General features: G+C 44.9%; 1 protein-coding gene across 1 annotated transcript in view; it reads left to right on the top strand.

Annotated features, from left to right (window-relative positions):
• TSPOAP1 (TSPO associated protein 1) overlaps positions 1 to 14,779 on the top strand; it is a 2,768,302-nt gene that overhangs the window by 793,891 nt on the left and 1,959,632 nt on the right. Inside the window, exon 15 of the mRNA XM_086954028.1 lies at positions 1,332 to 1,604. Within this exon, the coding sequence (XP_086810154.1) occupies positions 1,332 to 1,604 (273 nt within the window). The remainder of the gene's footprint in view (positions 1 to 1,331; positions 1,605 to 14,779) is intronic.

A 14,779-nucleotide genomic window follows, 5' to 3' on the forward strand; every position in this document is an offset into this window, starting at 1 on the left:
TAGATGGGTGAAATTGGTAACGAGTAATAGTAGAAAGTGTAACATACACATAGAGTTAACAAATAAAACACACAGTGAAACATCCCTATTGAAAAGGGTAGGTGTATCATCTTATCCTACAATTGTGAAATTTGTGCACCCTAAGATGAGAGCAGAATCCTGCGTCAATGCTGCGGCGTAAAGTCTGCAAGCGTGAGTATATAAGAGAAGGTCATCGTAAGGTATGGTGAAGTGGAATGGAACAACCCACTTGGTTAGGTGTGTGCTAACGTTGCTAGCGCGGTGTGAGGCATCGTCACTTACCCCTGCGTCTGCTTGACTGGAGAGGTCGGAGCACCTAATGGTGTATGTTAAAAAAGCTTTCTTCAGGAGCCGGCAGGGATGGTGTATGCCCTTTATCAACGTGACTGTCAGCATGGAGCCGAGGTCACGTGAGGGCGGGATGCAGAGGAGGCGAAGGGACAGGTCTGAATTCAGCAGCAGTGGCGGCCATTTGGAGTGATCAGGAAACCACTCTGGACCAATAGGAACATATGGTTGAGTTCCATGGTACTTGTTATTCTGCCTCCTGTTATTTTAGGAACAAAATGTATTTCTTGTTGCTCGTGTCTCATAGGTACATTGATCATGTAAGAGCACTGTGACTGTGTGCATAGATGGCCAAACCAAACACAAACCTGTAGACATTCTCAATGCTTGTTTTAGAAACTGGTTCCACTTAGTTTCAGTAAGTACAACTATGTATGATGGTACGGAAAGGTGTTTTGATTGGCAGTCATGAGTGGTCAACCAATGATTTTTGGCGATCCAAAGATTGAGTTTAGAAAGGATGTCCATCAGGTATTGCACCACCTGACGAGGACCAGGTCTCAATGATGAAGCATGCCACTTTTGTGACTGAGGGACCCCGAATCCCAATAGCATAGCCCTGTAACTTCGGACTCCTCACATTTTGGAGCACCCAAAAAAATCATTGGTTGACCACTTATGACTTCCAATCAAAAAAAATTCCTGAACAATATACGTAGTTGTACTGGTTAGTGAATTGAGAGGTTGTGTGACAGATAGAAAAACTTCTCTTTATATGTTTGATCTATATACAGAGTTATGACCTGTATATAAAAAGTTTCTCCTACAAGGCTTTTGGCAATCTAAGGATGAAAGTAACAATGCCTAGAGACACTCTTTATAGGTAAGTGACTTTTTCAAATAATTTGCTTACAATTTTGGTGAGACTAAAAATAAACAGATGGGATAACGAAAAAGATTTTTGCGATCAGCAGAAGAGCTATCTGAACTGATAATATCATTTTTATTTGAAATAAATTCAGGAATGTTCCAACTGGCTGAATCTGAGTGACTTTGATCGTCTTCTGCGGGAATCACAGAAGGAAGTGCTTCGTTTGCAGAGACAAATTGCAATAAAGTATCTGAAAGAGTCTCTTCATTTATCTCAAGTTGGGGCTCGTGGTTCATCTTCATCTACGATCATTTCCATGGGAGCCACTGGTGGTGTACACATAGAGACTTCAGTGCTCTCTGGACCCGTTGAAGAAGAAGCTGCTGTATTATCAGAAACAACATCTTCCGGAAAGAATGAACAGGTAAAAAGTAACACCTGCGGCCTGTAATGTTTCAGTTGTTGTTATATTGAACATTAAATTATAAACCTCTTCTCTTTGTTTTTTTATGTTGAACTGCCTCTGCTTGGAAAAATATTCCCAAATGCAGGAATATTTCCACAGAAGAAGGAAGGGGGGGCTTTCTCTCCGAGAATTAATAGCAGTGCAATATTAGAAATCATAGATGCCTATAACATATTTTAATGTTAATGCTCCAACAGTGTCTCATTGCCTGCTTTTGAAAACTTTTCCTCTCCTGCTTTTGTAGTATGCCTGCTTTGGTTTTTTGTTTCCATGTGTGTGATTTGATTTTCTGCAGTGTTTTCATTATGGGAATTAGCTGCCTACCATAACTCTGGTCTTCAACAAAAACAAATGGAGTTGTTTTGGGCCTTCAGACTTTGCTTGAATAATGTGCCTTTCACATTTTGGATCAGATAAGTATTGTGTCCCATTTAGCATTCAGACTACTAACCTCTCTGGCATACTCCCCCCATACAGTTTTATTCATGAGTTTGTTTCTATGATAAATGTATTCTAAAATTGCCACCATCTGACTGTCTGCCCATGGTAAACATGGGGATATTGACAATATGAAGAGTTCCCGCTTTTTTAAGATACATTTGAGAAATGCATAACGAAAATAGGAGTAGTGTTAAGTATGACCCTGGGTGCAATATCTGTCCATATTTATTCAATATAAGCTGCACAAAGAAAAGGCGGGCTGAAGGAAAAGATACAAGCAGAAATGCGTTTGATTTATGTTTGTGTCACTTTGCTTATTCAGTATTGGGGTATATTTCATGGATTCACATGCTTGAATCATTCCCTGCGTCAAAGTAGGAGTCCCACGGTAATATAAAAGAAGCAGTGATTAAAAAACGTCATAGCCTATCATGGAGGCACAAAAAAAACAATAAGTAACCAGCACTCTCTAGAACCTTCCCCAAGAGAGACTAAGTCCCTCAGATTTTCACCACACATCATGTATGAAGGGAGACTCCCTGAACTCTGCTCAGTTCTTCAACATTTTCTCAGATAAGTCTTCTTTTGCTTTCTGGACAATGTCTGAAAGGGAAATGACTATTTCACCCTTGTAAACCCTGTCAGAAGAAAAGGGTTCATATTGATGATGCCCACAAGGATTTTATCTATTGCCTTTATCATAATCATGAGGTAAAGCAATGTAAAATCTGCTGTACCTTTTGATCTAAAACTCTCGGAGATGGAGAAGGCAGACTTTTGTTGTGGCTAAAGAAAACTCAAGGAGCGTCTTCTGATGAGGAGAGCAGCACTTCCTCTAAATCCCATAAGAGGCTCAGGTCGCCTGGAAGTCAGCCTGAGGAGGTCAAGAAACACCAGAAAACCTCTCATCTGACCAAAGAAGCTCGTAAAAAGGAGAAAGAACCTAAAGTCTCCTTAGAGCTAGTCATTCCTCATCATTTTGGGACTTCTGAGAAAAAATGTGATCTTTCCAAGCATAAATCCAGCCAAAGATCCTGGTCAGCGCAAGTTTCACCGTTGACGCCAGTCTCTTCAGCAACGCCAACGATGACGACCCTCTTGTCGTTGAGACCGTTGACGGCTCCTACGATGTTGTTGGCGAGCATCAACGCACCGATATCGTTGATGATATCCTTACCGTGGACAAAGGCCTCAGCATTGAGGCTGCCATTGTGTATGCCTGCAGTGGAGACGACATCTTCACCGCCAACTACGGTTACACCATTGATGACTGATCCACTGTCAACGAAAGCTCCACGCCGACGAATGCTCCACCGTCGATGAAGGCTCCACCGTCAACAGCCACACCGTTCGCGAGCCCACCGTTGACACCTTCTACTACTACATCTACGACGATTTTTCCGTCGACAAGAAAATCAGGGTCGCCGATGATCCCATCGTCGACTTCTATTCCACTGACGAAGTCGAAGCAAATGCAATCCACACCATCCAGATCGTCCAGAACATCGCTGCAGCCTGGTTTTCATTCACAAGGCAAGTTTTCACCTTTGCTTTCAAGTTACCTTCTACATACAGAAGAAACGTATGATGATTGTCCTTTTTGGACTGCTCATAGTCCTTCTGGACTCAATGTCAAGTGTCAGGAGGAGGATGAGGACTTTTATGACGAGGAACAGTACTAACAACACTATCTGGTTCCTCCTGCTCAATATCAACATATTAGATATTATGTTGATCGACCAAAGCAAGAACTTGCTCAATTTCCTTCCTCTTTAATTCAAGACTTACGGGCAATGCTCACAGACTACAAGAAAAGGTTCCTGCCTCGGAGGAACACACAACTGTGCCACTGCCTCCATCGGCACCACCTGTAACACCACTTACACCAACACTGCCTCCACCTGCTACTCCTAGAATGACGACACGTCCCACCATCCCTGGTCCTCAGAGAGAGGATCCAACCTCTTCTGAAGAAGAGCCTGAGGAGGGTGAAATCCATGATCCTCCTCCACTTAACGGTGAATACGATTCATATATCTTGATTCCAAAAGCGCAATCCTTACACTTAGGAGGATTTACCCACCTGCACCACCAACCTTTTTTCACTCTCAATACATCTGAGATATATCAGAGTGTATCTGTCTATTTTATATACATATATTTTACCCACACCGTCTCCTCCTCCTTGTCGTCCTTCTGACTCGCCTCCATAGGACATTGGAGGTTTTCATAATATAATGGACAGGGCTATGTCAAGATCCTATCTACCCACAACAGTCAAGCAATCAAATTGTTTCCTTTATGACTTTAAAGAACAATCGAGGAAATCTGTAGGATCTAAACCCATTATAGACCACATCTGGCAAGAAGAGCTTAATATAATGAAATCACCGGCCTCTGTGGTGCCGGTACTGCCAAGATTAGATAAAAAATGCAGGGCGCCTGAGGTTTCCCCCGCATGCTTAACGGGCCATCCCAAACCAGATTAGGTGATCTCCCAAGCGGCTCAGAGAAGATAAAAGAATCCTTCCACCCCCATCACGTCTCCACCGGACAAGGAAGGGTGCCGTTTGGATTCCATTGATAAGAGATTCACATCCATGTCCGCTATTTCTGTCAGGGCTGCTAATGCATTTGCTATTCTGGGACGCTATGATCGTCAGATGTGGTCAGACATCGGAGCCCTGATAGATGTTATACCGGATGAAGATAAACAGGAATTTCTTAAGATTCTGGCTGAATGAGAGCACACAGTGGACGAAATTATAGTCTGTGCTATGGACATAGCTACAACTGATTTTCGACAACTAGCCGGTGCAGCTGGTATACGACGCCAAGGATGGCTTAGGGCAACCTCCTTTTCTTCCAGAGGCGCAATCAAAAATATTGGAAATGGCTTACGGTGGAGAAAGTCTATTTGGTAAACATAAAGACAAAGCTCTGCTTGCCATAAGGATACAGACACAGAAAAGCATTAGGCACCCTACAATATCTTAAAGTGCCCTTTCGGGGTGCATGGACGTGGATGTTAGGGCGATAGAGGCATTTTCCTGCACACCCAAACTTATCAATCCATTTAGCCCCAATATCATCAGGGATACCAGCAGCAATCCTATCGGCAGCCAACTACAGCTGGTTTCTCCAGGCAAGGCTCACTCAGGAAACAATCAATCAATCATTTGTAAAGCACACTACATACCCACGATGGTCTCAAGGAGCTGGGGGGTGCTACTGATCGAACAGTCAGGTCTTGAGTATCCTCCTGAAGGCCAGCAGGTCTTGGGTCTGTCGTAGGCTCAGTGGGAGGGTGTTCCATGTCTTGGCGGTGAGGTGGGAGAAGGATCTCCCACCAGTGGTTTTCTTCGTATGCACGGGACGGTGGCGAGTGAGAGGTCGGCGAAGCGTAACTGGCAGTTGGGGATGTAGAAGGAGAGCCATCTGTTGAGGAGGCTGGGCCGGTCTTGTGGAGTGCCTTGTGTGCGTGCGTGAGGAGCTTGAAGGATATCCTCTTGTTGACGGGGAGCCAGTGCAGGTTTGTCAGGTGGGGGGTGATGTGGCCGTGGCGTGGTACGTCGAGGATGAGTCGTACCGAGGCGTTTTGGATGCGTTGTACTCGTTTGATGAGCTAGGTCAGGGCTCCTGCGTAGAGGGCGTTTCCGTAGTCGAGTCTGCTGCTGACAAGTGCCTGGGTGACTGTCTTTCTTGTATCTGTCGGGATCCATAGATCTTGCGGAGCATGCAGAGGGTGTTGAAGCAGGAGGAGGAGATGGCGTTGACTTGCTTGGTCATCGAGAGCGTTGAGTCGAGGGTGCTTCCCAGGTTGCGTGCGTGGTCGGTGGGTGCCGGGGCTGCCCCCAGTGCCGTCGGCCACCGGGCGTCATCCCAGGCTGAAGGGTCAGAGCCGAGGATGAGGACCTCCGTCTTGTCCGAGTTCAGCTTCAGACGGCTAGTCTTCATCCAGTCGGCAAAGGCCTTCATTTCTTTGTGAAACCAGCCTCACAATCACGCGACTCAGGTTGTAAACAGTGACTTTATCAGGATACCACTTGCTACTCCCCCCCCCCCCTCACCGCCACCCCCCCAGTCGGTGCGAACGTTTCCCATTTTATTCATCAATGGTGCAATATTACAATGGACAAATGGGACTTGGATCTCATGTCTTATGGACACACTCTGGAATTTGTCCAGCGCCCACCAAACACTCCACCCAAGGGATCACATCCCCCTCATCTTCTCTTCCTCAAACAAGAAGCGATAAATATGCTACAGAAGGGGCAATAGAAAGGGTTCCGATAGCACGAAGAAGAAAAGGCTTCTATTGCCGCTTCGTCCTGATACGCTAAAAAATCACAAGAATGGAGACATATTTTAGACCTCAGATGTCTGAACAAATTTCTCAAAAATCAAACCTTCAGAATTATTACACTCTCCGACATCCTTCGGCGTCTCCACAGCAGAGGCTACATGACATCGCTGGATCTAGAGGTTGCGTAGTTTCACGTTCCAAACACAGAAAGTGTCTCCGTTTCACAGTGGCTGGTACCCACTATCAGTTCAGAGTCCTACCTTTTCGGCTTTAATTCTGCTCCACAGGTTTTTACCAAGTTTCTGGCCCCAGTGGCAGCTGCATTGTAGAATCAGTGTCACCAAGTATTTCCATATTTGGATGATTGGCTCCTGAAAGCACCATTTGCTTGTCTAGCAGCTGCAGCTACAAGACATTGCATGGATCTGTTCTGCATATTAGGCCTGTCTATAAACCAACAAAAACCATCGGTGTTCCGAAGCCAGACAATGGTTTTCCTAGAAGCCAACTTGGATACCATTCGCAACAAAGCTTTCCTCTCACAAGAAAGGCAGGAACGGTGGCAAACCTTGGCTCTCAAACTGTCAAAAATAAAGTACACTTCTGTGAGGACATACAAATCTCTGCTGGGAATGCTTTCCTCCGCAATCAACCTAGTGCCACTAACTCGTCTTCAAATGAGGCCTTTGCAAGAGGAACTGCAAAGTCAATGGATTCAAACTACGGGATCCTTTGATGACATAATAACTATAACTATAAGCAGGAGAGAGGCGTTCAAATGGTGGACTTTGAAGTTGCATCTCTTTCAGGGCCTTTCATTTCTGCCCTTGATTCCAAAATCCATAGTCACCACTGATGCGTCCATGGAAGGCTGGGGAGGTCACTATCAAGACCTTCAGATTCAGGGAAAATGGTCCTCTTCACAGCATCAGATGCATAACAACAGGCTTGATTTGAAAGCTATCTTTCTCTTCCTGCAAGCGTTCCTCCCGCAGGTAAAAGTTTTGTATTTTTAAATTCTTTTCATTGGCATTTGAAGGTACATAGATAATCAGAGTGCCAACTAAGCATGGGCGAATTTTGCGAATCTGGCGTTCGTGAATTTTGCGAATTTGCGAACTCGCAATCTGCAAAATCCGCGAATTCTCGCGAATTTGCGGATTTTTTTTGTGTTCGCAAGGATTTCTGCCAGTTTGCAAGGATTTCTGCCAGTTCGCGAGGGTTTTGTACCAGTTCGCAATTGCGAACTTACATGTCGGCTCGCAACGGTCACGATTATGTTGTTTCTACGTCTGGTTCATCATCACAGGTTCCCAGCACCCTCTGTTTCACCCCTGCCACCCTCTGTTTCACCCATGCTACCCTCTGGTACATCAATGCCACCCTCTGGTTCATCATCACTGTAGATTATGGGGGGGAAAAGCAAGCACACCTGCCTGCTTCAACTGACATGAATTAATTTGGGGTTGATTTATTAATGTGTCACTGTTTTAAAATTCCTGTCTGGCACCTGCTTCCTTATCTGTAATTTGCTTTCTGTTGCAGTGCAATTTTTTTTCCAGGACCTTTGTGGCCTACTTGTAGCTATTCTATGAGCCTGCTGTGAGGGTCAGAGCAGGGTCACACAATTGTTGCAGCTAGCAACTGAACTCTGGAGGGGCCCTTGTCAGGAAGCACTACAGGGAATGGTTACTAATGATGAGTTTGAACTTTTGAACCTGCTGAATGCTTTCACTTTTGCAAAACTCGTTTTTCTGCAGAACAGCATTACAGCAACTGTAATGCCCCAAACAAGCTTATATGAGAAAGTTGATTTCTAATCCAAAAGTTATCCAAAGAAAATCAAAAGGCCTCAAATCCAAAAAAGTGCAGGCAAATGTCAACCTGAGGAGTTATTCTGATCAAAATCATCATTTTCAGAAGGTCTATGCTGCTTGCTAGTAGATTTCTTGTGCAGAATTGCAATTTTTGTAATTTCGCGAGTGCGAGATTGTTGCTGCCCTCCACACCTACATGTTCGCAATTGCGAACTTACACCGCACGCCGCAAAATTGTATCCCCAAGAAAAAAAAATCCGCTGCGTGCGAATTTGCGGATTTTCGGTAAATTCGCGAGTGTTCGCGGATTGCGAATTTACCGAAAATCCGCAAAATCCGCGAGCGGAACGGATTTTCCGCCCATGCTTAGTGCCAACATATAACAGAAAAACAAACCATTAGCCAGTCAAATCATTACCAGTATACATCTAATATCCATAGCCTGTCCAATCAGATCTCCGACTCCCAAACCACAGGTGTTGATCCCATAACATGTACAATTGGCAGCCTACGTCTGTATCCTCAGTACCAGTCCAGGCGTCACGTCTTCATAACCAAAAGTGTGAAGTTACCATGCACAAGTGACTGTTTATGTACCTATTGGCTCCCGCATGTCTGCTCCTCGGTTTTCACATCAGAGTCTAGCCTCCTCCCTGTCTCTCCTCCCCTTCCAGTGCAGTTCCCTCCACCTGTCTCTCCCGATCCCAACTTATAAATGGCTCTCTTATGTCCCAAGGACGGGAAGTCGTTGGCATAAGCTCCCAGAACTGTGTGTGTCCATATGTAATGCCTCTGAGCCAACCTTTTATTGAGGGTTTCAGCTCTCTTCCCCAGTGAATTGCAACCTGGCGTCTGGCAAACAGTAACAGCATTGCGTGTAATTTTCGGCCTGCAACCGGTGTGTGTTTCACGTAGCCCAAGCAAAGGGTCAGGATCTACTGCTGTTCCCAGAATCTGTTGTATGGTGTTAAAAACTGTGGACCAGAAGTCTGCCAGCCATTGGCAGCTCCATGCCATGTGCAGGAAAGACACAGGCGAAAACCCACAGCGCCAACATCTATCATCCTCCCAAATACCCATGCGATGGAGCCCCACTGGTGTTCTATAATGTCTATGCAAAATCTTAGTGTATCAGTTGCAGCTTATAGTTAGGTGAAGGGGCCGTAAGCTACCCGCTGCAATACACCCACAGCTCCTAAGTGATTTGGCATTCCAGTTCAGTGTTCCACTCTTGCAATGCACATGATTTAGTAACAGGGGCAGAGTTTTGCACGTGTTTATATAACTGCGTTATGAGCTGGCTAGACGAAGCAGGGTGTATCATATTCTCTAGAGAAGTCAGTGTTGGCGGTGGGGCCGGGAATTCCAAGTGCACTGCCCTACAAACAGCATGCAGCTTGTAATACACAAACATTTTGGTGAAGGGTATTGACTAGCCCTCCTCCGCCACCGGTGGGGGGCAAAAATTATCCTCTGGGGACCGGTCCGCAAATATATGCAAGTTCATTTTTTGGGCCAGACCTTTCCCTATACTATCCCCGACATTTGGCAACAGGGTTTTTTGTGCAGGTGGACCAGAGGGAGCATATACAACAGAGATCCCTGCCCTTTTTTGCATTTAATTCCATGCCCACCGCACTGTTTCCACGGTATCTATTCCCTCCCGAGGACTTTTATATTTTTGGTAAAGAGCTACCTGTAGCGGGAGAGGCGTTGCAGAGTCCATCTCGACCCCTACATGCGGCTGAAAGGGGGTTGGATGCGCCCAGTTATGTAAAAACTGGGCTTGGGCACACCAGGCATACAGCCTCATATCGGGGGCGCCTAGTCCGCCTTGGCAGAGCGGGAATTTCAGCAGTTCCCAGTAGACTCAAACCTGCCGGCTCCCCACACTAGAGAAATTAGTAGGGACTTGGAAAAAGGGAACCAGGATATTGCAAAAGAGGTAGAGAAATGTTGGTAAGACCACCATTTTGATGAGCGCTATCTTCCCGGCGAGTGGGAGCTTAGCTCATGCCACCGCCTTCTCCTCTAGTCACGTGATGGTACATCCGTAATTCAGAGCCCTGAGCTCATGCATGTTCCTACTAACCCAAATCCCCTGCATGTTCCTACTAACCCAAATCCCCAGATATTTTACAGGTTCATCAGCCCATTTTAAGGGAAACTCAGATTGGACGAGGACGGTGGCGTCTGTCAGGGATAATATAACAGACTTAGTCCATTTGATAAAGATACCAGAGAGTCTACCGAATTTAATGAGTTCCCTAAGCAGTGGGTCCAAGTTAGCCGCAGGGTCCATTACATGTAAAGTAACGTCGTCGACGTGCAAAAGAGACCAGCAGACTGCGTGTGCTGAACCCTATTGCCTCTTGCCGTATGGTGCTGCCTTATTCGCGCCGCCAGCAGTTCCATCGCAATCGCGAAAAGCAGAGGGGACAGCGGGCAGCCCTGCCTTCCCTCGAATAAAAGGTTCATCTGTGTTGGTTCGTACAGACAACACCACAAGCATGTTTTTTATCAACAAGCAACTGACTCTTTCTCAGGACGCTCAACAGCTCTTGCATTGGCTGGCACTCCACAGAATATCCCTAGGAGCGGAACATGTTCAAGGGCTTTGGAATACTCTTGCACATACCCTCAGCAGGATCAAAGACAAGTGCCACGAGTGGGAGCTTGAGCAAGACCAACTGGACAGGGGTTTCTCTCATTGGGGAAACCAGCGCTGGTCCTGTTCGCAACCCACACCAACTCCAAATGCTGGTTCTTCGCAAGCAGATTCTCTTTCCCAAACTGTAGGGGGAATACCCTTTCAATGCTTGAGTCATGAATATATGCTAATGTCTTTCCTTCCATTCCACTGATACCCAAGGTCCTGGTGAAGATGAAAATGGAACACTGCCGACTTCTTCTGATAGCCCCCAGATGGCACGGGCAGCACTGGTTCACTGAGCTTCGCCTCCTCTCGGAAGCCCAGGCCATCCGTCTACTACGGACACCAACCCAGTTGACCAGGAACCAAGGTCAAATGTGTCACCTGGATCTAGCATCTCTTACTTTTGCATGCATGGCTCCTGAATTCTTTGAATTTAAGGATTTGACAAAGAGTGTAAAGACATTATTGCCAGATTTCGTGCAAACAGCACCAACAAAACGTACAGATTAAAAGGGAAACACTTCTGCCTCTGGTGTCTCCATAACAAGTTGCATCCATACCTTTCAACTCCAGAACAAATCCTACCATACTTACTGTCTTTGGCAAAAACTGGGGTGGTATACTCTTCAATTAAAGTTCACCTTGCAGCTATATCTCGATATAGACGCTCCCCAATACATCTATCTCTTTTCTCTTCCACAGTTGTACAACAATTCATGAAAGGCTTATTTCATACTTATCCCCTTCCCAGTAGTGGCACTTGAACGTAGTCTTTCCTAATTGATGAAGCAACCCTTTGAGCCCATCCATAGGGTGGATATCAAATATCTGACGTGTAAAGTAGCTCTCTTGCTCGCCCTAACATCGACTAGAAGGGTTAACAAAGTACAAGCCTTCACCATAAAACATGCTTTCCTTCATTGTTTACAGAATAAATTGTTATCCTCAGGACGAATCCCAAATTCATCCTTAAGGTTCCATCGCAGTTTCACTTAAACAAACTGGTCATTCTCAGGACTTTCTTCCTGGATCCTTCTACACCTGTGGAACGGGCACTACACACTCTAGACATCAAAAGATGTCTTAAATTCTACCTGGAAAAGACTAAGTCTACCTGCAAGACAGATCAATTGTTCTTAGCATATGGACAAGGTCATCAGGGCACTGCTGTGTCTAAAACTACCATTTCAAGATGGAAAGCAGCCACAATTAAATGTTGCCACAACAAGGCAGGCAAGCCTTTGTCAAGAACAGTGAAAGCTCACTCCACAAGAGCAGTCTCTACATCGGCTGCCTTGTTCGTCGGGGTTTCCCTGGAACAAATCTGCAAAGCTGCGATGTGGAAAACAAAGCATACATTCATGCAGCACTACTGCCTGCATTCGACACAACATGCTGATGTAGCAGTGGGACAGGCTGTTCTGCGTTATTTATTTCAGTAAGGTGAGCCTCTATAATTAGAGGATTTTTTTTCTTTTGTCAGGATTGATTTCCATTTAAAAATGTATCTTTATTGGTTATAACAGTTGGTGTACTGGTTTAATTTGACAATATAGATGTTTATTTCACATGTCAACACCTCGATATGCATCTACTTTTACACCAGCACTTTCACAAGACAATACTTTTGAGTATATATTTTGACATATTATTGCCACTACCCGCCATCCACTAGGGGTATTTATGTATTGTATATTACTGCATGCTATTCTGATTCAAGCAGGTGAATCAATGGTATATTTCATAGATTCACATGCAACCAACCCTCCTCCCCGAAGAGGCTCCCTTTAAAGTGCAGTATTATTGTCCACACTTGTGCTGGAAAATCTGAGGGACTCTCTTGGGGAAGGTTCTTGAGGGTGTTGGTTACTGATTGGTCAATTCAAGTTTGGTCTTTTTTAAGAAAAGGGAGTAGATAGGCTATTAAGTGCACGGTTGCCTTCATGATAGCCTATGAACTTTTTAAAGTACTGCTTTATTTATATTACCGCAGGACTCCCACTTTGATGACGGGGAAGGATTCAAGCATGTGAATCTATCAAAGACACCAATACTGGATACCTGCAGTTACAGGTAAGTAACTTATTTCATTTATCGTAAAATTGTTGCTAAGAGAAGGATAGTACTGCACTTGGTTGTACGAGGCAGACTGACCAGAAAGGAAATGGATTCCACAATCGTTCGAGCCACAGAGGGTCCTCAGTTGCCGTTCATTTTGTTGGTTGTAGAAAACATCACAATCTATGATAAATGCTGCACTGTGTACTGGGGTGGCTGTATCCGGCGAAAACTCGCTGAATTTTGGATACAATTTATATTTCACAGTCCTGTTTCCTCCGATGTTGTAGAGCATACCTGTCAACTTGGCCTCATTTCGCTGTTGTCATCTTTACAATAAGAATATAAAATCCCCATATAGTATATGTTTCATTATATCTTAGTGAGACTGCATGCAAATGTTAATGAATTTTCTGATTAATATTGATGAATATTGTTATTAATTATTCTGAAATGTAACATTTATTGCTATGATGTTCTGGGTGTATCTTATAAACTGCTAAAGAGAAGGGTAAATTATTTTGTTCCATGTTTACAATATTTGTATGTATGAAGAGGTTACCAAAATAGCATTTTGTACCTTGAAAAAGGCTGTTGCATGGCCAAAATGCGTCTTTCTGAGCTACCGGGTCATGAGGCCCATCTCATTAGACAGGCCTATTTCTCCATCTTCTGAGTGCGTGCTCTCGTCTTTAAGGGAGTTGGGAGGTAGTTTAGATGTCTAATGCGCCAGCTGTACACAGGTGCACGCCAGCGAACCGTGACTTCTCCAGTATTGGGGTGTCTTTCATACATTCACATGCCTGAATCATTCCCCGTCGTCAAAGTGGGAGTCCCACAGTACATAAAAAAAGCAGTATTTATGCACATACTAACCAAAAACCTTGGTAACATAAAACCAGGAAGTAAAGTAGCCCTAAGCTACAAGGAAAAAACTTCCACACCTATGACTATCATATTCAATATATACAGTCCAAACTGCAGCCAATCAGGCCACAGCACCCACCAGAATGTTCTCTCCAGAGGCTTAGGCTCTCAGATTTTCTACTGCACGTCATGTGAAGGGAGTCTCCCTGAGCTCTGCTCAGTACTCTACTATTCTTCTGGAATTTCTTCTCTTCCGAATTTCATCTTCAAGGAAATCTCTGTTTAGACCTTGTGAATCTTGTGGAAAGCTCTGGCTCTTTTCTGAAGATCTCCACAAGAAGTGCATTTATTGCCTTTATCCGGATCACGAGGTGAGAGATTGTAAAATTTGCAGGACCTTCCCTCAGTAGACCCTCAGAGATAGAGATGGGCGTCTACTTCTGTGGCTACAGAAGATTAAGGACCAAGACAACCCCTTATCTGAGGTTGGAAGTGTTGCCTCTGGTTCATCTAGGTCTTCTAGGAAGAGGATGGCTGAGGAGGATTGGTCTTCTCCTGGGGCTAAGGTGTCGAGAAAAACTCAACCCTCTAAGGGTTCTGACTTGCCTTCTACCTCAAAAAAGACTCCTCCACCTTCAAAGTCTAACCCTCTGCCTGCTACACCCCTGAGAAAGACTGGGAAGTCTCTGGCATCAAAAAGACTTCCTGAGCAATTTTTACCTCAGGGAAAACTCCGTCGTCGACGGATCTTTATCATCTACGCTACTTCGATGTTGACTGTTACTTTCTCGTCGCCGAGACCCAAGATGATCATGTCATCAGCTTCATCTCTTTCGACGCTAGTCTCTGTCCCTGTAAAGCCCATCTCGTCGACGAAGGAGATTTCATCCTCCGCCGGCGCTCCATCGACGGTGAAAGTTAGGAAGATCTCGTCGACGGTTGCCTTTTTGACGATCGCTTCGTCGACGAAAAACTGTCTCGACGACAA

This window comes from Lissotriton vulgaris, chromosome 2_1 (assembly GCF_964263255.1).
Source record: "Lissotriton vulgaris chromosome 2_1, aLisVul1.2, whole genome shotgun sequence".
Classification (NCBI taxonomy): domain Eukaryota; kingdom Metazoa; phylum Chordata; class Amphibia; order Caudata; family Salamandridae; genus Lissotriton; species Lissotriton vulgaris.